Source organism: Pan troglodytes, chromosome 3, assembly GCF_028858775.2.
Source record: "Pan troglodytes isolate AG18354 chromosome 3, NHGRI_mPanTro3-v2.0_pri, whole genome shotgun sequence".
Lineage (NCBI taxonomy): Eukaryota > Metazoa > Chordata > Mammalia > Primates > Hominidae > Pan > Pan troglodytes.
Genome location: NC_072401.2, coordinates 55,792,573 through 55,820,555, shown reverse-complemented (window position 1 = coordinate 55,820,555; position 27,983 = coordinate 55,792,573). Strand labels below are relative to the sequence as shown.

General features: G+C 36.0%; 2 protein-coding genes and 1 long non-coding RNA gene across 9 annotated transcripts in view; 2 read left to right on the top strand and 1 right to left on the bottom strand.

Moving 5' to 3' along the window:
* MTHFD2L (methylenetetrahydrofolate dehydrogenase (NADP+ dependent) 2 like) overlaps positions 1-16,123 on the top strand; it is a 154,625-nt gene extending 138,502 nt beyond the window's left edge. For 4 of the 6 annotated variants that reach the window (XR_010156568.1, XM_009447736.5, XM_016951593.4 and 1 more), the window contains one exon: positions 14,721-16,123. Coding sequence is in view for 4 of the 6 variants with exons in the window: in XM_009447736.5 (XP_009446011.2) it covers positions 14,721-14,833 (113 nt within the window). In the remaining 2 variants the exon portion in view is untranslated. The other 2 variants (XM_016951591.4, XR_010156569.1) reach the window with 2 other exon arrangements.
* The window catches only part of LOC107974290 (uncharacterized), a 52,432-nt gene that overhangs the window by 8,651 nt on the left and 15,798 nt on the right, over positions 1-27,983 (bottom strand). Inside the window, exons 2-3 of one of the 2 annotated variants that reach the window (XR_010156570.1) lie at positions 2,311-2,439; positions 275-1,324 (exon numbers count right to left, since the gene is read on the bottom strand). This is a non-coding gene — a long non-coding RNA (uncharacterized LOC107974290). Of the gene's footprint in view, positions 1-274; positions 1,325-2,310; positions 2,440-27,983 lie in introns of those variants that run through there. The other variant, XR_008547521.1, reaches the window with a different exon arrangement.
* EPGN (epithelial mitogen) lies at positions 21,502-27,671 on the top strand. Its single transcript, NM_001242623.1, has 5 exons — positions 21,502-21,593; positions 22,110-22,199; positions 25,200-25,320; positions 26,032-26,184; positions 27,595-27,671. The coding sequence occupies exons 1-5, from the start codon at positions 21,551-21,553 to the stop codon at positions 27,650-27,652; spliced, it is 465 nt and encodes a 154-aa protein (NP_001229552.1). The 5' UTR covers positions 21,502-21,550; the 3' UTR covers positions 27,653-27,671.

The following is a 27,983-nucleotide window of genomic DNA, read 5'->3' as shown; positions in this document are numbered from 1 at the left end:
AAATGAGGTTAATGTTTAAGAGTGACTTTCTCTACTGTCTTAACATAATTGGATAGTAAAATTTAAACTGGTAAGTCTTTGTAAAGGTGATAAGTCTAATGTAAAGGTACATTATATTGTTGATGAAACTGGTTTAAATTACAAAAATAAAGAAGTCACACTTTATGGAAAAGAATGTCTACTCCTCTAGCGCAACTGACATTATCATTGTATTTTGTACTAGAGTTGCTTCCAGATATTTTATGTATGCATCAACTATATAGTTTGAGGAATATATGTGACTTATGCACTTAAACTTGTTTTACTGATTTGCCATGCTGAAGTTCTGGTTTGTGGTTATGTTCAGTGCATATATCATTATTTGGTTCATCCTTTTTCTATTGTTAAACTCTTAGGTTGTTTCCATTTTTTCCTTTTAAGTATTATACTTGAGTATAGGTGAAGGGCTGTAACAAAGGGGAACCAAAATGCATTGACTCAAGATAATTTGGCTAGCCAGGCGTGGTGGCTCACACCTGTAATCTCAGCACGTTGGGAGACCGAGGAGTGTGGATCACTTGAGGTCAGGAGTTCAGGACCAGTCTGGCCAATGTGGTGAAACCCCGTCTCTACTAAAAATACAAAAATTCGCTAGGTGTGGTGATGCATTCCTGTAATCCCAGCTACTCAGGAGGCTGATGAAGGAGAATTGCTTGAACCTGGGAGGCAGAGGTTGCAGTGAGCCGAGATCGTGCCACTGCACTCCAGCCTAGGCAACACAGTGAGACTCTGTCTCAAAAAAAAAGATAATTTGGCTCTTTCCCATAAAAGTCTGGAATTAGGGAGGCAGTCAATGGAGTTAGGCAGCTATGCTTCATTCAGGGATACTGTTTTCTCCTATCCCACTGTTTATATTAGTTTTCCAGAAATGCCATAACAAAGTACCACAGACAGAATGGTTTAAACAGAAATTTACTTCTTACAATTCTGGAGGCTGGAAGTCCAGGATCAGGGGATTGATAAGGATGTTTCTGCTGAGTCAACCTTGTCAGGTAGATGGCCATTTTCTCCCTGTGTCTTCTCATTGTCTTACCTCTGTATGTGTCCATGTCCAAATTTCCTCTTCTTAGAAGGTTGGATTAGACCCTATGCTAATAACCTCATTTTAACTTAATTTTATTTTTAAAGACTATGTCTCCTGAAACAGTCATTCTGAGGTACTGGGGTTAAGACTTCAACATCTGAATTTAGAGGGGACACAATTCATCCCATAACACCGTTCCACCTGAGTGTTGTCCTTATCCACATGGTTGAAGTTGAATTGCCTCCTCATTTATGTTCTCTTCTAAGGAAAAGTGAAAGAGAGAGCCCAGAACAATAAAATCCATCTTTAATAAAATTGAACTAGAAGGTGCATGCATCACATCTGCTAGCTTTCTACTGACCTGAATATAGTCATGTGTGGAGTACAAGGGATGTGGAATCCATAGTCTCTGAATGGGAGGCTACACTTTGGTAAATAATAATCTACCCTTTACATAAGAGCTTGAAGACTAATCTCTTACTTAGGGTAGAAAAGAAAGATATTTATTTATCTAACATCCACATATCATTCAGCTTACCTATCCAGAATTCATTTGGTTCTGAAAAACCTCAGGGGACAATCTCGTCATTGTCTGATTGCTTTCTAATTGGTTTCAAAGCATGCTCCACTTACTAACTTTTTTCTGAGGTTTTAGTGAAATCCTAGTGTCACTGAAGACATATCTTGGCTCAGATCTTACCCTGAGCTTTCCATGGATCTTAGATACACAGATTTGCAATAACATTTGTGCAGGTAATACAACCTCACCTAAATGTCTTTAATTCTAACTAAACTGTTTATTATTCAGTCATTGATATAGATTTGATACGTTTTGACCATGTTATACAATTTTGAAAATTGTGTCAGGTCCCTTTTGTGACTTTCATTTTTTATATCTCTATCTTCACTGGCTTATTTTCAGTCTCTTGATTATTACTGTTTTTAGTATAGCCCTTCAGATTCTTCAAATTAGGTTCATTCATTTAGTTGTTCAATGCTATTGAGCATCTGCTATGTGTCAGGCATTTTTATAGTCACTTGGGATACAACAGTGACCTAAAGAGACAAAGTACTTACTCACCAGTAGCTTCCGTTTTGGTTATAGGAGACAGATAATAAACAAATACATACATATCTATATAACAAGGCAGTGTCTTAGTGATACAAAAATAAAACAAGATAAGAGGGCTAGAGAATGGTGGTGTGGAGTTTCTTAGAAAAGGTGGTCAGGGAAGGCTCATACTAACCTGAATAAATGAAGAAGGGAGTCGTGGACAGATGAGGGAGCAGCATTCCAGGCAAGTGGAGCAGCAAATGCAAGACCTTGAGGGGGGCCTGGTTGGCGGTTTTTGTGAGCGGCAAGGGGGCCATTGTAACTGAAACAGTAAGTAAGGAAGTGAGTGATAGAGAATAAAGTCAAAGAGGTAGCAGCAATCCCATCTTATAGACCAAGGAAGGATATTTGGATTATACTCTAAGGCAGTGGAAATCCATTGGAGGATGTGGGGCAAAGAAATCACATTTGACTTGTATTTTAACAGTGTCACTCTGGCTACTGAATGACACATAGGCCGTATAGAGGTAAAGGTGTAAATAGGGATACCTGTTAAGAGGCTATTGTAATTATCCAAGTAAGAAATGATGGGGCGTGGACCAGGTTGTAATGGGTGAAGATGTTAAGAGGTGGTTAGACGGTAGATATAATTTTAAAGGAGAGTTGGAATGATTGGTTAAACAATTAGATATGAGGGAAAGAGAAGAATCAATCAAGTGTGACTCAAAGGATTTTGGAATAAGCAAGAGTGGAGGTGCCAGTTCTGGAATCCTCTTGAGATGAATCTTAAAGGTTCAATGAATTTTACTCAAGTATGTGTATTTAGGGTAGATAATGGGCAAAAGAGAGGACGGGGCTCTTTCCTGGTAGAGGGAACAGAGAATCAAAGGAAAGGAGGAAACATTACAAAAGGCTTTATGCACTCAATAGCAGACCCAACATGGGCTGTTGAAAGAAGGAAGTATGATATTGTATACAATTGTGAATTTTCCCCAAATATCTGTTGCCTTATTTTGAATTTTTCAAAAGAATCTCCACCGGGCAGGAAATCTCCCCTATAAAGGGACCTTTTAATTTGAGACTCCATCTGGCCAAACCATTCCTCAAAATTCCAACCGAATAGTCAAGCATAAGGTCAGGAAAGGGTTTGGAATTACATAGAAGCTCAGTATCATTATCCTAAGAAACTACTAGAGATGAGGTGAAAACCCCTGGAGTGCTTTGTAAGCAGCTTTCTATCTATGTTTTCTTTTAACGCTTTGTATTTGAAAGTTTGGATTCATCTTTCACTCCCTGCTCTTTTTGTATTATGTCCAACCTTTCATAAAAGACTATGCTTTGGAGTCAAGCTAACTTGGGTTTGAATCCCAACTCTACTGCTTAAAACAATTATGATCTTAGGTAAATCATTTCACCACTCTGAGACTCAATTATATCATCTGAAAGATTGTGATAATAATTTCCATCTTATAAAGTTGTTGTGAAGATTAAATGAAATAATCACCTTACATAAGCTAGTTAATGTAGGTGAATTGCCAAGCATAATGCCTGGTGAAAGACAGTGTGTGTGTGTGTGTGTGTGTGTGTGTGTGTGTGTGTGTGTATGCGCGAGGGTACATTGCTCACGTTTTCTCTCCATTCCTACGAAAGTATTAACCCAGAAGTATACAACTTCACACTTCAGTTACCACCATCCTCCTCATTACTTTTCTGGCCTAAACTCTCTTCCAGTGTAGTCTGTTCTCTTTGCCCAACTCTCATATGAATCAACTTTAAAGCACTCATGCTTATTCCCATCTTCTCCTGACTCTCCTTACATGTTTAATTTGCCTTACTCATTTTGCTCTTAATGCTATACTGCGTTGCACTTTTACTTAGTTGTTCCTAACTAGATTGGATGCCTCTGTAAGGTTAGCTTCCTGTCTTACATTTATTTTTCCTTTTCCTTTTTTTTTTTTTGAGATGGAGTCTTGCTCTGTCGCCCAGGCTGGAGTGCAGTGGTGCGATCTTGGCTCACTGCAGCCTCCACCTCCTGGGTTCAAGCAATTCTCCTGCCTCAGCCTCCTGAGTAGCTGGGACTACAGACACACGTGCCACACCCAGGTAATTTTTGCATTTTAGTAGAGACAGGGTTTCACCATGTTGACCAGGATGGTCTTGATCTCCTGACCTCGTGATTTGCCCAGCTCGGCCTCCCAAAGTGCTGGGATTACAGGCATGAGCCTTCGTGCCTGGCCCATTTCTTTTATATCTCTGTCCCACACCAAATTTCAGTCTTCTTATTCAGACCACTGGTTATTTGTATGAACATTCTCTGTATTTAAAAACCGGTGGTATCATTCTTACATTACAGAAATACTCCCCTCAAGTTAACTTAATGGGAACAAAAGCTTTCATGCAGAGTAATAGCAACTATGTCATTAATTCAACAACACATATTCATTAATGATACATTCATTGATTCTTCGTTTATTTACTCAGCACATATTTTGTGAGTGCTGCTTCATACTAGGCACTATTTGAGGTCCTGGGTATATCTGTGCACATGATAAATAAAGTGCCTGGAATTTATGTTTTCCAGATTATGCAAAGTAAGCTTATATGGAAAGTAGTTTCGCACTGCTTACTCCCAAGTGTGTGTTCTACAACATGGGAAAGTAAGTGTATATAATCAGTTTCTAAGTAAACAGGGATGGTTTTTAACTGTATCATTTTTACAAAACTATTAATCTGTGATTACAAAGAATCAAATTAAAGTGACTCCCAACCACTTCAGTGTCAATCATTTAATTTGATGATATGGCTAATCAGTCTGACTCAAAATATCTACATTTTGCATTAGATAATTATAAAGTAGTTCAAAGCTCCAGCTTTTACTATAAGAGAAGATCTTATACTTTAACCCAGAGGTAACTTGTTCCAATCCTTTAGAAAAGTTGATGAACATTGTAAAAGCCCCTCTGTGAGACTGTTATTAACACTGTGATCACAGAACCCACACTGAGCATTTCACGAAACAGGTAGAACCACTGATGGTCACTATGAGATTCCTATCATTAGTAAGCAACTGCCTCCATTGTGGCTTACAACATGGACAGAATGGTTACTGTGAAGTCTAGGCCTTTGAAATCAAATCAACTTCTAGAGACTTCTATTTAGTAGATGTCTTTGACATTGGATCATCTACCTTTATAGAGAAGAGTTAAAGTTGAAACAAAAAATACATTCACAGGAACAAGAGAAGTGACTAATGCCTCTGCAAGTTTTTCTTCTTTGCTTGAACTGTGATGAATTTTTTTTTATAGTTGTTTCTCAGTGATCCATATTAAAACACAAATACCTATGGAAGGGAGATTTTATCTGCTCCTATCTCAGACTACAGAGATTAAGGCCCTGCCAAGAGATTTGGAGGATACTCCAGAAAGCTTTATCTAGTTTACAGATTTGCCACTCTGATACAAATATTCAGTGACTTCAGGCAAAAGGGATTGGGGGTGAGGAGGGAAAGGATTGGAGACAATGACAAGAGTGTATGATGATCTTGTATTTTTAAAGACATCATGAAAGGGAGATATTTTTAGTAATTTTCCCAGCTCTTAATAGAACTACCAGAAATATCATAGCAGTATTGTTACTCCTGCCTACTAAAATGGAATCTGGCAATGACAGCTGACAGCATCCATGGTCAGAAAGAAGGTTTCACTGATAGGTTATAGCTAGAGTTCACAGAAAGCAATTTTTTTTTAGTAGAAATATCTTTTTTTATTTTATTTTATTATTATTATACTTTAAGTTTTAGGGTACATGTGCACAATGTGCAGGTTTCAGAAAGCAATCTCAAACTTTCTCCAGGTGACTGACGTGCTATTTGGTCCCACTAATTGTCTTCTAAGTGGTATGAGTGGTATTTTTTTCTAAGTGGTATGAGTGGTATTTATTTTGTTTTTTATGGTTTTTTGAATAGGTTTTTAAATTATTATACTTTAAGCTCTAGGGTACATGTGCAGAACGTCCAGGTTTGTTACATAGGTATACAAGTGTCATGGTGGTTGGCTGCACCCATCAACCCATTGTCTACATTAAGTATTTCTCCTAATGCTATTCCTCCCCTTGCCCTCTACCCCCGACAGGCCCCAGTGTGTGATGTTCCCCTCCCTGTGTCCATGTGTTCTCATTGTTCAACTCCCACTTATGAGTGAGAGCATGCGGTGTTTGGTTTTCTGTTCTTGTGTTAGTTTGCTGAGAATGATGGTTTACATCTATAATACAGATGACCAGATATATACAGATTTAATTTAATGTAAAGGAAAATAAAACTTAGCCACCCTACAAATACAAATTGCAAAGTAAATACATTTCTACCACATTAGGACAATAATCCTCTCTATTTCATTACTGACCACAGGATGCCACGATAATGAACATCTCAATATATTTAGAAAACTTGTGGAAACCTCAAGATTCAGCAACCAGATGAATGTAAGAAGAAATATAGTAAATTCCCTCTGGAGCACTTGATTCCTGGTTGCCTTCCAAGTTCAATGGCAAGCTACTGACTTGTTGAGGAGCCCTCTGCTCTCTGGTTCACCATGCTCTTAAGTGTCATTTTTCTATCAACCATATGAGAAAGTGGAGTGTTTTCTGTATTATCTCCTGAGTCATACTATTTCTACAGTCCTATGTCATTCAGGTTTTTCTGGTTGTTATTCCTGTACTTCATTTTCCTGAAGCTTGTCTCCCCTTCATTAGAGTGGATGTTTGAGAGGCCACGCTTAAGTGGCTTGCATTTAGAAGCATGGGAAAATTCTTCAAGCATTTAATTTAGACAATTACATATGTATACCAGGAGGATGAAATTCACATGAGAGAAGCAAGAAATTTTTGTTCTGCTGCCTTGCCACAGATAAGGAATCATCCTTCTTCTTTTTGGGGGAGGGAGTTGACTTTAAAAAATAATTATAGCATTGTGGAGAACTGACATGGGCCATAGAGTACTTCTTTAAAAGAGACAGTGAAACAGACAAAATAGAAAGACAAAACAATACTATAGGAACGTGAAACATCAGTTCTTTCTCCACTCCAAAAATAAATTTATAGAGAACAAATATATTCTTTAACTTTGCCAGAATATACAATTTCCAAAATATACTAGCAAAATTCTGCTTAGATACATCTGGAAATGCCATTATTTGGGACCTTTGGAGTATATATAATGTACTGAAGTAGAAATTTACTATTTGCCAAGGAATTAGAGAGTATTCCAACAAAGTATCTTAAATAAGAATCTGAATTGTTCAATTCTTGGCCCTGGGAACCTGGGAACATAAAGTTTCCAAATGAAGCAATGACAGAACACACCAGCTGGAGACACCCTGTCATGAAGGATGGATTGATGGTGCCAAAAGATTCATGACCACGTACTTTCTATTTTATTCTTAAGTTTTTAAAGGGCATTTTAGTGTCCTTTATGTTGCTATTAGTATCCTTCATGAGTACATTTTATGCATCCTGTCATCTATGCCACCCTTGGATTTTTTTGGAGGCGTCCATATAAACTGGATGATTAGTTTCTTCCATCATCTCTATCATCACCTCAAATTTTAAATATGAAAGAACCTCTGCACTGTACCTATTGTTCTTATACTGACATTGAAAGATGGTTGTGTTCAAGTTAGAATCAAGTAAATGATGCCAAGCCAAGTTTTAGTTCTTCCTTTTAGAAATCTGAAGCCAATAACATAGGGGGGAAAGTCATCAGCCACATAGGGGAGAAGAGAGAACACGGAAGATTAGACATGCATGGCAGGCTGAAAAAGAATTTCTTGAGTAATGATTTACTGGGATGCAATAGCCTGAAACTTTATGAAAATGCAAGATGAATTTATCCTTCACTACTTTCTTCTAAAATTATTTAGTAGTATACATTTTTCTCACAAGTTTTTCATATGACAAAAATGATCACTCCTAAATATGTAAATAGCCAAGTTTATTCATGAAAGACTCTTTTAAAAGCTTATTCACCCTGAACACAGTAACTACAGCTACCATCACCCAACCTAAGTTTCTTGACCCCATATAGCCCATGATCACCTCCCCGGCCTCCTCTCTTTCTTCTCGCTGTTTTCATCATGTGCTTTGGTCATAATGAAGTCATTTCACCTCCTCCATTATATTAGATTTAATGTCAGATCCAACCCACCTTTGCTTTTACTCTTCCCTGTGTCTGCATTGCTTTCTCTCTCCCTTTCTTCCCTGCTCAGGTGTCCATCAATCTTGCAGCTTTTCTGCAGCTTTACAAATCTTTCTCTGATCCCCATATCGGATTTATGTTTTCTCTTGAGGTACTCCCATAAGAGCCTGAATTCATTCCCACCTTAGTGAATCTCAATTTACTTTGTAATTTTTGTGTTTATTTCCTTTCCTTTCACCCCATATATTAAACTCACTTCATTAGAGAAATGTGCAAACACAGAACAGTTTCTTCATTTGATTTTATGCTGCCTGAAATGTTTTCCCAAATGTTAAAAATACTTTAATCATTTCTTTTAAATTAATATACAAAATACTTGATATTTTCTATGAGTCTCTACATAACTAGACACTGCCTACCTCTTCCATGTCATCTGCTTCAACTCTGTCTTTCCTCCTACATCTCAGCCATACTGGCCTTCTTCCTGTGTTTCCAAGAGTTCAGGCTTCTTTCTACCTGAGGGAAGCTTCTTGCCACCTTTATCACATTGTCTCCCCTACACTGTCTATTCTACACCTCTCTATTCCACATGGAAAAACTTGGCATGGATATGCCACATTAATACACAGTGCTGTTCAGGCCCAGATCCTCTTGACACCTTCACAGTACAGCACACATTTCATGTGTAGCACATATCACTGCTGTGGCTCAATTATTATTTAGGCAATTGTCTTTTTAATGTCCATCTTCCCAACTAGACTAAAAGCTCCACGAGGCAGTAACTATGTCTGTCTTGCTCAAGGAATAATTGTTACGAATCTATCTGGTCCAGTTTATGGCATGTGTGGGAACAGTGACTAATTGAATATAGGGCTAGAACATGATGCAAAATAAAGATGTTGGGCCAGAAGATAAAAGACCTTGATTGCCATAACAAAGAATTTATATTTTATCCTAGAGACAATGAAGATCCATCAAATGTTTATAAGCTGAGATAATCAAATCTGTGTTTTAAAGAATAACTCTGGCAGCAAATTATATGGCTGACATGGTGGACTGGGAGCCAAGAGGCTACCATAGTAGATTATAAAAAATGGCCACACATTTATTTTGTCCCCATGTGTACATCCCCTTTGCAAGGTGACTTGGCCACTCCTCTTACTCCAAGTCTTTGAATTTCAACTTGATCATGTGCCTTCCTTTGGTCAATGGCACATTAGCAACTCTTATGTAAGCAGAAGTGTGAAAACCGTTTGTACATTGGGGTTTGCCTGGTACTTGCCTGGGAACCTGAGGCCATCATGTAAAGTAGCCATACTACAGCAGTGAATTCCAACCAGATTTTAAATTTTCTCCATTCCGTTTATATGTATAACATTCCTTTCCCACCATTAGAAATATCTCTCACTTCAAACATTAATTCTCAGTGGTGCGTACTGACAATGTGCAATATTGGGATAGGAGGAGGCATATGCAGTATGACTTAATCTCATGAGAGATTCCACTATGCTCTATGAATGCTAATTGAAAGTCACTCTACTAAGTCTCACTGATAAATGAATGAACAGTTAACTTAGCCTGGGGAGTTAACAGGCTCCACAAAGAAAGTGACATTTATGCTGGACCTGAGAAGGAAGAATAAATATTCATCAGCTGGAGAAGTGAGAGAAGGGCACATTAGACAAAGAGAATAGTATGTACAAAGGCAAATCTTACATCCAAAATGACTGTTTTTAAATCTTTTATTTTTGTACAACTGAACACACACCCTAACATTCTTAATTATGCTGACAAAGCTATAGCACTTTCAAGGAAATATATGGAATTACTTTGCAGAGTCTAAAGTTTGCAGAGAGGTCATCCAAATAAATTATTATGATAATTATTAACTTTCCTCAAAACATTCTTATTTTCAGGAACTTACTTTAAACATTTCCATGTCATTTTCATCTAAGTCTCATTCTCCAGAGCAAGTTTAATGCGGACAATAAGATTTGGTGATTGTTTATTTGTCTCAATTGTCAAATAGTTTCAGTAGGTCTAAAATCATGTTGACTTTGTGAAATTGACTTTGTGAAATTGAATCTAACCCTGGTTTTGCCCTACGTCTTCATTAATCTCATATGAAAGGGCTGATATCAATCAAGATCTCGTACCTCATTCCCATATATACCAAACTTCTGGTATTCCCTTAAACAGACACAAATATGCCCTCACACCTACACCCACAGAAAATTAAGTCGCTGAAGGAAATTACTATCATATAATGCTTCTGTATTTCTCTTTAATGGAGCATGTAGAACACCTTTTCCCTACACATAATAGGATTAATATTTAAAAGCATCATCTTCAGCCAAGTGCAAACCTTTGTCTGCCCTCAGGGAAAGACTAGCCAATGAGAGGTTATTCTGGTGATGTAATGCTTGTTACCTTGCTCTCTTTCAGGCATGATTGGGGAAGATGCTTTTCAGAACATCAAACATGAATAGAATTTAACTCTTTCTCACGTGACTAATTTTAGCACATAAGCCACCTGCAGTATTTCATAAATGTGTTGCTTAAGATCGCCCTGAAATAGTTATGCAAAATCATTAGAGTAGAGAATTTTTGTTAAGCATTGACATCTGTATCCACTGGCACTTGCCAATAACTCCCCACCTTTCTTGAGAGATCACTTACTTCTGTATCCTGATCCTTACGTAAATAGGCAAAGAATATATTAACACTAGCCAGCAGCAGATAAGCTTATTATTTCTTTCTCAGACACAGATACTCATGAAAATCAAATCAAAAGGAATAGAAACCTAATATGTGTTTTCCAAAGTCAAATTAATCACTCTGTCTCTCATGACCATGTACAGGGTTTATCTTCATATCCATATACTTTATTTCAAAAACAAAAAAGATTTAAGCAAGTATTTTAATAACCAGGTGTGTTTACAATGATATTATAATCTTCTGCCTCGTGAATAATTTTCAGGTCTCTATTGCTGCTACTAAATGTTTATTAATGTTCAGAGAAGCCCTAGCCCAGATCAGGTGAAGACCTATTACCCCTTACATAGTCTGATTCTATGAAAACTGATAGGCAGGACAGGGTGACTATGTGTTGGTTTCCACCAGCGAAGTATGCAAAAATGCAGACACTGAGCTAGAAAATTTCAGGCGGATATTATTTCATGTAGTATCTCATTCCCATTCCCTCCTCCTCCACCCAAACCTCACTTTTTGAGCAAAAGAATGCAATAGTAAGCATGTTGTCTGAAAAACATAATTTGGAAGAGGAAGATAATGATACCTGAGCAGACCAGTGGTTTATCTGATCTGACACCAGAAATAAAGCAACTCAGACTGCTAAGCCAGCTGTGTAATTTGAAGTGTAATATGTAGTTCAGAGATGATGAACTATGAGAACTTATAGTCAAAATGTTGGAAAATTAATATATTAGAATCTTTTCCTCTTCATTTCTTTTTTCCAGAATATCCTGCTAACACTTTGAGAAAACTGAGTTAATTTTTGGCACTTGAGCCATTCTTTGGACTTTTCTACTCGTTCAGGTCATGATAATACAGTTGCATTGGAATGGGGTGAAATTATGGGATTATAGAGCATTTCAAACCTGGCTGTGAATAATGTCTGTACATATAGGAGAGTGATAAGTCATTGTAACTTCACTGAGCCACAGTTTCCTCATCTATTAAAATGAAATAATTAAATATTAATTATTAAAACAGTATAATTCTTGGCAAGTAATTAATAAGTACTCAATTGATAGTAGCTATGGTTTTTACTATTTTTTCATAGACAAATAATATCAAAGCTGCTTTATCTTTCAAAGTTAGAAACCAAACTATATAAAAATAATTTTATACCCACAATAGGTTTTCTGATATAACAAATTGTATGCCACTTTTAAATTTTGAAATAAATCATTTTGTTTTCCATTGAAGATTCAATTTGCACTTGATTTTTACTTTCCCATATTATTTAGCAGAATTTTATTTTTATATATTAATATTTCAAAGTCAGTGCTTTACAAATATATGACTTTGTGTTCTATTAGTATAAATGGTAGTAGTAGTGTAAATAGTAGTAGTACTGTAAGTAGTAGTAGCAGCAGCAGCAGCAGCAGCAGCAGTAGCAGTAGCAGTAGCATAAATGTTACTTCTAAAGACCTGCCAAGTTTTAAACGCATTGCTTCTCCAGTGCTTGAGAAAAGGTCCTGGAAGGCATTTCTCAGGCCATTAAGTCAGCTTATTGAAAAGTGGAAAATGCAGTTTATCACCCTAAAGCAAAATGAGTAGCTCAAGTTTTTCAGTAAATTAGCTTAAACTAAATTGATATTGTTTACATCCAGTGAAAAGCACTGACACATTTCTGCAAATTGATTTTAGATTTTAAGTAAGGGCAATTTAAGTTCACTTTCTCAAAATCTGAGTGCCTAACCTGTGTATGGAGATATTCTAAGATTAAAAACAACCACCACAATGACTTGGCTTCTGCCTTCTAGATGCTGGTGTCTGGTTAAGGGAACAGACAGTGCACAGTGTCTTAAGTTCCATAATGGAGGTGGGTATAAAATTATTGGAAATATAGATGGTGGGGCTTTCAATTCAACACTGGAGGAATGAGTTTTTCAGGAAAATTGTAGACAGGTGACATTTCATTGGCTTTCAGGAAATAATGGGTTTCTTGTTTGGATAAGATGGAATAATGATCCAGGTAGAAGGAACAGTTAGAGCAAAGGAAGAAAGGACTAAAAATTCATAGCTGTTTATTGAATGGCTATTGACCCATTCTAATGTTTCTATAGAATAGAATGCATTAGATGGAAATGTGGCAATGGAAAGGTTGTGCTTTCTGTATAGAGATGCTGTTTGGAAAACTGAAATATTACCTTCCAAATCATAGTATTCTTATATTTTCTTTATAGCATCCCATCAGAAAATTCATAACACATGTTAACTATATATATTTTGTGATGTGATTTAAGCTTACTGGACCTTTCTTCAAGTAAAACAATGTTATTCCTTTGCTTTTCCTCAGATTTAAAAAATTATTCCAATGTACTATTCACTTCAAATAAAGTAAAGGTAAATTCCACAAATCATCCTTCAAAAGGGCAACGTAAGTTGTGCAAAAATAATACTAAAGATATAGACAACATCTATTGATTTTGATTCATGCAGAAGTCTATATGAGCTAATTGTAAAAGGCAATACATCTAAATAGCATGTGGTTAATAATGTCAGATTATGCATTAAAGAAATATTGTCTATGCTAACTTTTTACTAAATGTTGTTTGGAAAAACTTCATTGCTCTTATTCACACAGTAAACCACCATACCATCAAGTAAATGAATGCAGTAAGTCATTCACCTTTCATACTGTGGGTGTGAAAACATTCTTAAATAAAACTTGCTGAGAGTTATCTGCCATTTTCTTTAAGTATACAGATTCTCCATGACTTATGATGGGGTTACATCCCGGTAATCCTAAGTTGAAAATATCATTAGGTCAGAAATGCATTTAATACACCAAAGATCATACCTTAGTCTAGGCTACCATAAACATGCTCAGAACACTTACATTAGCCTATATTTGGACAAATAATCTCATAATGCAGTACATTGTAGAGTATTGGTTGATCATGGTTGTTCACCTTTGTGATCTCATGGCTGACTGGGAGCTTTGGCTTATTACCACTACTCAGCATCTTGAGAAGTATCGTATCACATATCACTAGCTGGGAGAAAGGTCAAAATTCAAGATTTGAAGTATAGTTCCCACTGAATCTGTATGGCTTTTACACAGTTGAAAAATCAAAAAATTATAAGTGAAACCATTGCAAGCTGGGGACCATCTGTATTCACTGAATAAGTTTCCATACCTCTGAACAGGACTATGTATGTGTTCATAATTCAAGTATATTTAGTGATACTTATTAGACTTGAATTGAAATGTATTATCCACACATACATTGTGATATTGTTATAACAGGAATAATTCTATTTAATAAATGGTATGTGCTCAACTTTCTATATTCTATGTCCCTGTGTCCCTTTTGTGACCAGTATCATGTATTTTAGAATTAGTTAACTAGAATTACAGGTAACTGGGTCAATCATGGGTTTCATTATGTAAAACAAACTGAGCTGCATGGAGCTTGAACCTAGGTGTTGGTCCATTTTGGTCTTTCTGTCCACCTTAGATATCATCCACAGAAGTATTCGTCTAAGTGAGTGTGAGCGTGTGTGTGTGTGTGTGTGTCTGTTTATTACAGCCTACTTGATTCTAAAAATGATTTGTATATATAATGAAGAAAGAATCACTATATTCAGCATGTTTAAAAATATTAAAATCTCAGATATTTTCAAATAAAGAATATCTGTTTGTTTTTTTTCCTCATCAGCTGTTAAAAAGAAAGCTGGCTTTATCACTCCAGTTCCAGGAGGTGTGGGACCCATGACAGTGGCAATGCTTCTGAAGAACACCCTTCTGGCAGCTAAAAAAATCATTTACTAGATCACATGAAAGGATAAAGCAAACTGAAGTCATGCTATTTGTTTATTTGACAAAGGGTAAAACCTTTATATTTTACTACAAAGTTATTTATTTCTACATGGTATTTATTTTTTCATGGGTGAAATCATTGTGAATCAAATGATTCACATAATTTTATGCATTTCCTGCTAATTTATTTTGAGTTTTAAGAAAACAACCAAAACAATTCCAATGAAAATTTTAGTAACGATTGTTTATTTTGAGGGTATTTGTTCATAACATTAAAACAATAAAGGGCTCATAATAAATAAATATATTTTTGACACAATTAAATATTACATAGAGTATGTTTACAACAAATATCCTGTCAGCCAAATGGTTACCCGTATAAAATGTAACTTAGGTTTTGCTACTTGCATGCTAACATTTTTAATATATTTTATGATCTATGTCATATGCTAAAAAAGAGCTTGCTTACTACAAGAAAAATATTGAAATATTGAAAATATTGAAAATATTATTATTGAAAATAAAATCTTGATTTCAACTATCCCCCAAATGCATCCTATAAGTCCATCCTAATGAGAAATGATGTTCTATTTAAGGAAAGGAAAATATTCCGGGAAGGCAGAAAATGCAATGCTGTTTGGAAGTGTAATGATTTTATCACATTGTGAATGACTACTAAGAGTAATGATTATATCACATTGTGAATGACTACTTGCCACAGTAAAAATACATGAAGAATGTGTTAGGTTTAAACTTCGTTTCTTTCTTCTAAAAAATATTTGGATAGTACCTTCACTGAGCAATAGTGGAAAAATCAAAAAATAAGTAAACAGAAAAAACTAAAGTTGTATTTTCCCACAAATATAGTATGAATGAGGTCATATTAAAGAACAGCAACTGTTAATGTTTGTTCACAAATTCAGAAATCTAATAGGAAAACATGATACTTTCAATGTGCCAAAACTAAACCTTAGTATACAGCTAAAAATCTCCTGCCTTCTTGCCTACCCGTCTTCCCTCTGCTGTTATAGAATTTGTTCCTCAAAGTAGATGCAACGTTTCTAACACAATTTAAATTAGGAAATATATATGAATGTCATTGAAGTCTGCTTTGAGACTGCTAAAGCTATTAATTGATACTGTGTTTTTATGCCCAAATCCCAGTATGTTTATGTACCAGTAATGACTCTTACCCAGCGCATGTCTTTATCAGTGTGTACTCGTGACGATTTGTGTGAAAATAGACTTGATGTTTATAATTAATACCATTGCAACTGTATAATAAAAGCAATTTGAAGCAAAGCTGTATTCTTTTTTTCTGTAGATACAAATTTCTTACCCATTTCCTTACTACATCCTGGAGAAATGTACAAGTTTCTAAAATGTGAAAGAAAAGTTTATATAGCATATTCCACAGTCAGTTCAGATCAATTGTTGTCTGATAAACCTGATGGAAGTTTAAATTTAAAGTTTCCAAGCAAACATTCAGAAAGGGCCTCTTTAATTTTTAAGGGTTCCTGACTCCCAAAACAAAGTGACTAAAATACATGTATGTGGAAAATGTGAAGAGTGTAATTTTGAGCTCTACCTCAATAGAGGTACAGGAAGGGTACCTTTGGAATATCATTCAGAATTTAGACTTCCCATAAACTAATTAAAATGCTGTAGAAGAAAAATTACTCTGACACTTGTTTAAAACAGTCAAGAAGATGTTAACACTATTGCAGTGGACGAAGGAGATTGAACTAACTATGAATACAACATAGACAGCAAGAGATTTATAGCCAATGAGCAGAGCTAGGGGGTTGGTGGATGGAAAATTACTAAGAGGAACTTTAGATATTCAGGGTAGGGGGATTCTTGCTAAACTGGCTTGTCAGGATGCTTGATAACAGCAGGCCAAAGACTTAGATATCAAGGGAAGAGGATTAGAAACTAGATAAAATAGCAATGGTGAGGGACCCTCCATAAACTGACTTAACAGGATTCTTTGCTAAAACTGGGCTCCATGGGTCTAGATCAAGACCTGATCAGGGAGAGAGCTCAGAGGAGCCTGACTAAGATTCGGTGAAAGAGTCAACATAGTACAGAGGTAAAGTCAATTTATTGGAACCATAACTTTACAAGTATTTGAAGTCCTTAAAAGATAGACATGTTGGTCTTGTGGAGGAGCATAGAGATGGTTTTCTTCTCCTATCATATCTGTATCTGTAAAGTATCTGTAAAGAGCGCCCTAAAGAACATAATAAAGTTACAGAAATGATTATGAGCTTACCATATATGTATGAAAGCAAGAGTTGCAATTAGACGAAAATGAAAGGTTTGTTTTGGAAAGTGGTACAGCTGGATAAGTATGCAAAAATAAATTAGAGGAGTGGATAAATCAGAATTTGGCAGTATTTAGCAAGTTACCAGAATTGTAGTTAGAGGTCAGAAGATGTTATCATTGACTAACATGAGGAAATTGTAAAAGGGAGCTGACTTTGGAGTAGAGATAATATGTTCAGATTAAAATATGTTAAGTTTGAGGTGATGACATAATACATAGATAAGAATTCTGAAGTAATATCAGTCTAGGAAGAGGATAAGAATTCATAGTTACTGATAAGAATTTAGGACTCGTCAGCATATACTGACACACTAAATTCCTGGCCTTGGTAACCATTATACACACTCTGTGTCTTTCTACACTTGTTCAATAGTAACAACTATCCTTAACTGAGCACCTAGCATGTGCTAAATACTTTCCTCTTTTGTTCTTTTCTTTCTTTCTTTCTTTTTTTTTTTTTGAGACAGGGTCTCACTGTTTCCCAGTCTGGAGTACAGTGGTGTGATCACTGCTCACTGCAGCCTCTACCTCCAAGGCTCAAGCAATCCTCCCACCTCAGCCTCTGGAGTAGCTGGGACTGCAGGCGAGTGCCACCATGCCCAGCTAAGTTTTTAATTTTTTGTAGAGAAGGGTCTCACTATATTGCTTAAACTGGTCTCAAACTCCTGGGATCAAGCAATTCTTCTGACTTGGCCTCCCAAAATGCCTTTTTTTTTTGTCTTTGCTCATTATTGACAATCTCCATTTGATAGATGAGAAAATTATTGACCCTCCTGGTTATTAAAAAGCCTCAGCCAAGGCCAAATAGATAGAAAAGGTGGAATCTGAATTCACAACAAAGTCTGTAGGGATGATGTGAGTCAGAAGCCACTCCTTTTACTACTACACTCTGCCTTCCCTCAAGTCCTGCCCTCACCCCGAAGTCCTTTCTCTTATTACTAGGTGTCTAAATCCTACTTGCTATTTAAGATTCACTTCAAATGAAACTTGTCCATGAAAAATGTCAGTCCTCAGCTCTCAGAGCTTTTATGCACACATTCATGGCAGTTGTCACTCCCTACCCAGTACTGCAGTTATGTATGTACTTTGCCTAGAACCCTTTAGTTCCTTGAAGTCAGAATCCATGCATGATTTCTCTATTTGTCTTACAAATATCATCTCACACAGCCTAGTGCCATGGATATAGTAGTCATTCAATATTTTATGAATGAATGCAACTGAATCCATGAAAGTGATAGAATAAACTTAGAGAGAGAATCAATGAACTGATCACCATTCTCTGCCAATGACCAGTAATAAATTTTGGTTAAGTTAGTGAAACAGCCAGGAAAAAAAGATAGAAAGAGGAGGGAAGAATAAACTTTCAGAGATTCTCTCTTCTAGCATAAACTTCTAGAAGAAGAGAGATAAGTAAATTGAAAAGACTGGAAACATGGCATGAGAGAAAAGTAGTAGTGGAGCTCTTAGCCTCTCATTTCCTTCTCCTTTCTCACCCTAACCTGCTTTAATGCATATTAAGAATGAATAAAGATATCAGAAAAACCACCTTACAGTATCCATCTGCCCCCCATTCTTTAGGATTTGGAGAAAGGACTTTTGGGTGAGAGGATTGAAGATGTGAAGGGAGTGGACTTTCCTGTAAAGATTGTTAAGTGGGAGCCATGAGTATGGGCCCCAGAGGAAAGGCAACATGTTTGATGACTTAAAGTTACTTTCTGGTATACTCCATAAGCTAAAGCAGAAGATGGGTTTCTATATTAAGTGGCCCAGTTTACCAGAGAGGCTTCAGTTCCATCTCTCAGCACAGATGTGAGTGAAAATCACAGTTAATTAAATATTTAGTTTTTTTTCTAATAAAGGTAATTTATTTAAAGCTTGATTTTAGGAGATAATTGAGGGAATTCTTTTGAGATCAGTACAACAACTACTACAAGAGAACACAGCTAGGTAAATGGAAAGAGCATACGATTTAGAATCTGTAAATATAGAATTGAAGTCCTTTTTTTTGTTCGTTTTGTTTTGTTTTGATGTTTGAGACAGGGTCTGTAGCCCAGGCTGGGGTGCAATGGTGTAATCATGGCTCATTGCAGCCTTGACCTGCCAGGCTCAAGTGATCCTCCTACCTCTGCCTCTCAAGTAACTCATGCCCAGCTAATTTATTTTTTGTAGAGTCGGGGTCTTGCTCTGTTGCCCAGGCTGGTCTCAAACTCCTGGGTTCGAGCAATCCTCCTCCCTCAGCCTCTGAAAGTGCTGAGATTACAGGTATGAGCCACTGCACCTGGCCAGGATTGAAGTGCTGACTCTAGGCATGTCCTTTGGCAAGTCACTTAATTCTTTTGGGCCTCAATTTGTCATTTGTCATGTGAGAATAGAAATAATGCCTATTTATTTCCTTATTCTCTGAAGACAGATTCATTGAGTATTTACTAGATGTTAGGCACTGGATTTGTTTGGGCCAGGGTTACTGGAGAAAGAATTGAGATGTGTAGGGAAACCTGTAAAGTGCAAAGGACTGCACTAGCTACAGTTAAGAGTTTTTACAAAGATAATCTTTGTACTTTGATGTCTCAGTCTTAGAAATAAACTATTTAATCCCAGCACTTTGGGAGGCCAAGGTGGGTGGATCACGAGGTCAGGAGATCGAGACCATCCTGGCTAACACAGTGAAACCCCGTCTCTACTAAAAATACAAAAACTTAGCAGCGCCTAGTGGCAGACACCTGCAGTCCCAGCTACTCGGGAGGCTGAGGCAGGAGAATGGCATGAACTCAGGAGGAGGAGTTTGCAGTGAGCTGAGATCGCACCACTGCACTCCAGCCTGAGTGACAGAGCGAGAAAACATCTCAAAAAAAAAAAAAAAGTATTTAATATGAGTCCTAACATCTCCCTCCAGAAACTACAAAAAGAATTGTGATGGTTTATTTAATCTTTTGTAAATGATTTCTTTTTAAATTCTCAGCAATGGTGCAAAGACGATTGTTCAATTTATAATTCAAATGTTATTTGCCTGGGAAATATATTATCTAGAAATTGACTTAGTAATCAACAGTTTTTTAAAAACCTACAAAAGTAGAAATGCAAAATGTAGACACATTTAAAGTGAGCCAAGTACTATTATATTATTTTAACTTTAAAATGATGACTCCTGTGGCAAGTGATTGCCCAAGTTATAATGAGTTCAACAAGCTTGTTCTTGTGTGATTTCTAACACCACATTTATATTTGAATAGTGAAAGGGCTCCTTTCTGGTAAATCTAATTTGCTGAGTGGACATGATGCAAAAGATAACCTATCTTGACTTGAATATGTTTTTAGGGTTTTGAGGTTTCAAGTTTCAAGAAAATACAAGGAATTGAAATTCCAGACAGAAAGACTCAATGCCTCAGGAAGATATATTTATAAACCATTTATATTAATTTGGGGCAAGTGAAAATTTCTGTAGTTGTAAAATATAGTTGTAAAATATTTTGGCCTTTAAAGTGCCACTTTAATAATTACAACTAGATGAACTTGAGAAATAATTTGAATGTTGTATTAACTTAGAAACTTTCTATTCATTGGATGTATCCAAACTAAATGTCATCTTAATTTTCTCTTAATGGAGAATTTTAATATTATTATTATTGCTATTATCATTATGTTGGTACTTTACTGGTTCTCTGTAGCTTAATCATTGGGATGCAGATTTAAGCATTGTTTTTCCTGGAATATGGCAGCCCATTTCATTTACTCAGAAAAATGTTAAATAGCAGGATGACAGAAAGGTGAATATTATACTATTAAAAATAATTTTATTTACAGCACTTGTCATAGTAAAACTAAGAAACAAACACTAAAATGGAATATGAAACCTCTGTGTTTTCACAAATTTAACTGTTCTCTGCAACTAAATTAACAAATTATCTTGATTTGAAATGGAACTTATAGTCTGTAATAAAAGGTGGTATAACCAACTATAGTTTCAGGTATATTTCTTTTAGAAACAGGTTATGCTGCTTCCTAATTTGCAGTTATGTTTGTTGAACTCCCGTATAGGTTTCTAGCATAGTTTGAGCTGGTATAGTTCTCTTCACACCAATGGTAGCCTTTCCTGAAATTACATTTTGTTCTTGTTGTTTTAAGTACTTTTACATACATGATTATGCCCACAGGTAACAGGAAACCAGTGTTTCAAAAGAAAACTTGATCACATTGCTAGATAATACAGGTATTCTAACCAAGTGCGTGAGCGCCCAGAGGCTTTCTGCTGCTGCCAGAAGTACATATTTTTTTGATTGGTAAGAACTGCCAGATGACGCTTCATGAAATATAAATGCAACAAAGACTCAGAGAGCTCAATAAAAACCTTCCACCCGTCAGTCTAGAAGGATAAGAGAAAGAAAGTTAAGCAACTACAGGAAATGGCTTTGGGAGTTCCAATATCAGTCTATCTTTTATTCAACGGTAGGTAATTTCCTTTTGTTTTGTTAACTTTATATCAGTGTAAAATGTGAATAGAATTTATTTTCTCTGCATTAGAGAGAAGTTGGCTTCTAACAGTTGTTCTTTATGACAAAGATCAGAGTAATGAATCTGTGGATTAATTTAGTTTCTTATGTCCTGTATGTTCCTTTCCTAATATATTTTGACACCTTTTTTGAGACCTCCAGAATGTTTGCTTTATACAATTGAAGAGTAATTGATACATTTAGCTACTATACTATAGTGTTCTTATTTTTTAATTAATATGTAAATGTATCAATGGTCTTAAATATTGGGTTTTTATTTGCTTTAATCCTAATATAGTCAATGGAATGGATGAGAAACTGTAAGTATGTTGCCCTAGTCACGTTATGGATTTCAACTGTAATAAATTAAAAAAATAGAAATTGGAATAAACAGAATAAGAATACTTTCCATCTGTTGCTTGTACATAGAAGGAGGCTCTCTGTTAAAGATGCTTTTGCCCCTTTAATACAGCAATGACAGCACTGACTGAAGAGGCAGCCGTGACTGTAACACCTCCAATCACAGCCCAGCAAGGTAACTGGACAGTTAACAAAACAGAAGGTATTTTCTTCCCATTTTCATATTTCACAAGACTTTTCTAAAACTTGGGAGAGAAATTTGGATTGTGATAAAAGCAATATTGGCCATTTTTAATATATATTTTATTATTAGATAATCAGCTCTTTTAGCAGGATGCTGTTAAATTGAAGTGACAGATAAATGTGCCAGGAAATAATTGCCTTTTTAAAAGGAGGAAGTTAAGCAAATGAGACAAAAGCTGTCTTCAGTTACTGTCTTGAATGTGAAACAGGCCACATTTTCTGCTTCATTTCTGCTTGGTTCCCAATAACCCCTGTGTGTACAGAGACAGTTTGTCCCCATTTTGGCATTCTTGATGAGCGGCATTATATTTTGATCTGTGATTATAAGCTTTGATGCCAAAGACATTATGGCTACAAGATGAACAGCACTTTCCCTCATCTTTGGAATGACCTTTTTTTCTTGTTTGCTTTGGAGTTTTTGTTGTTATTTTAGTATATGCTGTATTTCCTAACCACTTGTACCCAATTTTTGTTGTTGATGGTAATGATATATTTTCTTTTGCACTTAATTATTATCACAGTGGCTTCTGGATGCTCTTGAGGATCAGCGTTCTTTCTCTAATCTGTTTAAACTCTTAGAGGTGAAACTTGGAAAGCTTGTTGCTTACCAAGACCTGTGACTGAGTGGTTATGATTCTTCTGCAAATCACATCCTGATTGCTATGTGAAGGCTGGCAATTTGATTTAGGACAGAGGAAACAATGTCTTACACTCAGAGTCAGGCAAATAAAGGAAGATTGTCATATCTCAGTGTTCTTCATGTCACCAATAATTTAAAATTTTAAATGATTGTCTCGAAATATTTTACCCATTTGATTTTTTGAATATCTGTTGATTTGCAAAACGAAATCAATGTGGGTTATAGAATAACTTTTAGCCAACTATTTGTCTTCTAAGCCTTCAAACAAAGAGGAAACACCTTATTAGAATTATTATATTCAGTACTATATTATACTGGCCTGGCACAGTGGCTAATGCCTGTAATCCCAGCACTTTAGGAGGCCAAGGCGGGCAGATCACCTGAGGTCAGGAGTTTGAGACCAGCCTGGGCAACATGGTGAAACCCTGTCTCTACTAAAAATACAAAAATTAGCTGGACATGGTGGCGCATGCCTGTAATCCCAGCTACTCAGGAGGCTGATGAAGGAGAATTGCTTGAACCCAGGAGGTGGAGGCTGCAGTGAGCTGAGATGGGGCCATTGCACTCCGGCCAGGGTGACAGAGTGAGAGTCCGTCTCAAAAAAAAAAAAAAAAAAAAAAAAAAGAAGATAATATACTGCAGAAAATTAAAGAAGCATAGTTTTCTCTCAATGACTGACTTCGTAATAGCATGCTCAGTACTAAATTTTTTTTCTTCCTTAATGGTGAACAGCAAATAAAATATTTTGAGTTACAAGTAATAATAATGGTAAAAAGGAATCCAATACAGTCATCCTCCGTTATTGGTTGAACATTGGTTCCAAGACCTCCTCCTCCTGCCCAGAGGGTACCAAAATCCACAGATGCTCAAATCCCTTATATAAAATAGTGAAATATTTGCATATAACCTATAGACACACACCCATGTACTTTAAATCATCCCTTGATTAGTTATGCCTAAAACATTGTAAACGCTATGCAAATAGTTGTTATACTGCATTGTTTAGGGAATAATGACAAGAAAAGAAGTCAGTACATGTTATGTACAGATGCTTTTTTTTCAAATATTTTCCCTATGAGGTTGGTTGAATCCACAGATGTGGAACCTACGAATACGGAGGTACAACTGTATATCATTTCTGTATTTTTCCTTTGCTTTCTTGATGGAGAACTTTAATTTTTCCTTTTGTTTTTTATCTAACTTAAAAATATCAATCTAGTATCTTAGAAAAATTTTTATAAAGTTATGATCATTCTCATTCTTAGGGGAAAGATGAGTCTCTCTGGTATAACTTTTCTTTAGAAATGGCTTAATTCTCACATTTTTCTACCAAATCTAGTTTCAGGCTTAATCGAACTTGTTTAGTCTTGAAATAGAAAGCACCCAGCACAGTTTATAATGGAAAATTCTCACTGCCTGAGAATTAATTATTAAAATGATAAATTATATTCATCCTATTCAACAAAATGAACGTGAATTAGAAGATAATGTGTGTTCTCACCAAAATAAAGTAATACAACATAGTATTTTGTTTGTAATCTTAACATCTAAAGATTTAGCATTTTTAATATAAAAAAGAATGCCTTTTAAAACTGTTTTTTCCCTACAAACAAGTAAGATTCTCTTAATCTTAGCAAGGCAAATATGGTATACCTTTATCATAATGATGAGGAAATATGTTTATTTATAAAAATGACAAGTAAAATGCCATTAATTCTGTTTGAGAAAAATTTAAGAATCAATAAAGTATGCCCCAAAGGACTCAATTAGGCAATTTTACCTAAGGGTCACTCCCACTGCATAAACACCAAGAATGGCATAGGTCTGTCTTTTGTACATCAGAGAATCAGGAATAAGAATCTTGTTTATTATCTCACAAGTGTAAATTCAAATCTTCGCAAGTGCTGACTTCTCAGGTGTAAAGGAAGAAAATCGAAATATTATGTGAGATCTTCTATGTTAATTAGTATTCAGACACAAGTCTGGGAAGCATCGCTCAAAATAACCTGCTAAGACTAGAACCAATGCTGCCACCTTTTGGTGAATTTGTTGCCTTTTCTGTCTTACTGCATTGCTTCTAAAAAGTGAAACAATCATCAATCCACCTCCATCCCCTAATTAATTAATAATGTGTCATATGTCTAGATGATATTAACCCAGCCCTTGTGAATACAACCTGCTAAGAGAATCAATAGTTTAAAGGACACAGCACCACCCCCAAATATCCTTAAAATTAAAAATTTATTTACATATGTATTAAAAATTTACCATAAAAGTAAGACACATTTCATTTGCTAACATTGTATCTCCTTTTCCTAGCTGACAACATAGAAGGACCCATAGCCTTGAAGTTCTCACACCTTTGCCTGGAAGATCATAACAGTTACTGCATCAACGGTGCTTGTGCATTCCACCATGAGCTAGAGAAAGCCATCTGCAGGTAAATGCAAAGAAATATCCAAGTCCTAGAGACAGGAGATGAGTTTATGTCTCTGTTGTTTCATATAGTACATTTCCACACTTTTCTCTCTTTAGTTTAAAAGGGTGCATAATCTGAACATGACTTGACAGGCCTCTACATATTTGAATATCTAAGGAATCTTTTGTCTAAACTATTTAATTCTCATTAATTAAAAACATGGTTCCCAGATTAGCAGCATCTCTTGAACCTGGGTGCTTGTTAGAAATGCAGGATCTATGCTCTACCCCAGAACTATTGAATCAGAACCTGCATTTTTAACAACATGCAAAGGTGATTTTAAGTTTTGGGGTTGTTTTCAGGATGAAATGAAGCAAACTAAGGCAAAAACATTACAGGAATATGAAGTTCTAGAGCAACTAAGATACTATTTTTATGATCATGATTTGCTCAGTATTTGCCTATGGAAGAATAGGCTAATGATTTTTCTAGAGTAAATTATGCAAGCATACTACCTTTTCCCTCTACTAATGAAGGGAAAATATGGGGCCTTAATGATTATTGGAAAATTCATAGCTGCTTCATTGCCCGTAACAGATTGGCTTTCATTTGGTATTTGCCTCTTTAATTTAAATTCCTTATTTCCATTTATTTTTTTAAATTTATTGAAACAGGTTATTTGTATTTCTACCACCGTAGGTTTAAAATTAAACTTTTTTTCTTTTTTTAAAGGTGTTTTACTGGTTATACTGGAGAAAGGTGTGAGCACTTGACTTTAACTTCATATGCTGTGGATTCTTATGAAAAATACATTGCAATTGGGATTGGTGTTGGATTACTATTAAGTGGTTTTCTTGTTATTTTTTACTGCTATATAAGAAAGAGGTATGAAAAAGACAAAATATGAAGTCACTTCATATGCAATCGTTTGACAAATATTTATTCAGGCCCTATAATGTGTCAGGCACTGACATGTAAAATTTTTTTAATTAAAAAAGAGCTGTAATCTGGCAAAACGTTTCTATGTAATATTTTTCATGCCTTTTCTCATAAACCCAGACGAGTGGTAAAAATTTGCCTTCAGTTGTAATAGGAGAGTTTAAACATACAGTCTCCCTTCATCCTATCTCTGTCTGCCCATATCAAAATTATAAATGAGGAGGACAGCAGGCCCCAAGAAAGTAGGGACTAAGTATGTCTTGTTCAAAATTGTATATTCAGTGCCTTACACTATGCCTAGCACACAACACACACTGAGTAAATATTTGTTGAGTGAAATAAAATCAAGAAACAAGTAAAAACTGAATAAAAATGTGTGACAAACATTGGCCATTTCTTCCCAGGCGTCAACTGGGGGTATCTTCAGAAGATACTGTCTTCTGCTAAAAACCTAAGAAGATAATCACAAATAATTGTAATTATTTACATATTCATTCTTATTTCTTGTTTTTTTCACATGAGTAATTTTTCCTTAAATCCATGTAACTAGGATAAAGTCAAGAAGTAAAGTGAGATACCCTAACAAAAAATATAAATACATTATTTCCCTTGCTGTACTCTAATAAGTTGTCATTTCTAAATGACCAAAATTGCCTGTTCAAAATTAGAAAAGTTTGTTTTGCTTAACAAATGCATTTTAGAGAGAATCAAATCTATATTATATCAGTTGTAGATTTGCCTAAGAGACCAAGAAATATAATAATAATAAGGGGGAGGAGGAGAGGGTAAGACTTTTCCACATTACTAAGGTGGCTCTCTGAGGTCAGATTTCCTAGAAGCGGAGCCTTCAGATAGAGATTGCTGTGCATGTGATTGGTTGAGGGAGTACTCTACCTTTATTTTAGGTGAAACCTGTAATAAAGTAAGGAAAGCAGATGGAGCACAAGAAGAAGCTAAGCAAAGATGTGGCTTTAACTGAAGTGTAGCCCCAACCTGATTCCACAGGGAGATCTAGAATGTGAATAGCAGTGTAGACCTCTCCCAAGGAGATGAGGCATCTGGATTTCAATATCCCAAATTATTCAATCATGGATTCATGTGGGGTAAAGAACAGGGGCTTGTAATCTCCCAGCAATTTCCTGGCAGGGCACTCAGTTGGCCATGGGCAGACCTTGGGAGAAGACTGCTGCCGTGAGCCTGTTAATGCCCACAGCTGCTGAGGGATGGGTTGACCAATGGGTAAAGGGGATCTGGATGGGACACCAAGAGCAACTGCTGCAGGGTGCATTTATGTAAGCTTCAATGACCTATATGAACCACAGTCGAATTCATATGGAAACCAATGCTCTGTTTCAGGTGTCTAAAATTGAAATCACCTTACAATGTCTGTTCTGGAGAAAGACGACCACTGTGAGGCCTTTGTGAAGAATTTTCATCAAGGCATCTGTAGAGATCAGTGAGCCCAAAATTAAAGTTTTCAGATGAAACAACAAAACTTGTCAACCTGACTAGACTCGAAAATAATGAAAGTTGGGATCACAATGAAATGAGAAGATAAAATTCAGCATTGGCCTTTAGACTTTGCCATCCTTAAGGAGTGATGGAAGCCAAGTGAACAAGCTGCAGTGACACAAGTCAAATTCATAGTTTCACTCTGGGTTTTTTGTTGTTGTGTGGTTATTATTCTCACCACAGAAGGACTGAGTTTCATGCTCCTGGCTGTGTCAGATGTGAATTTTCATGGG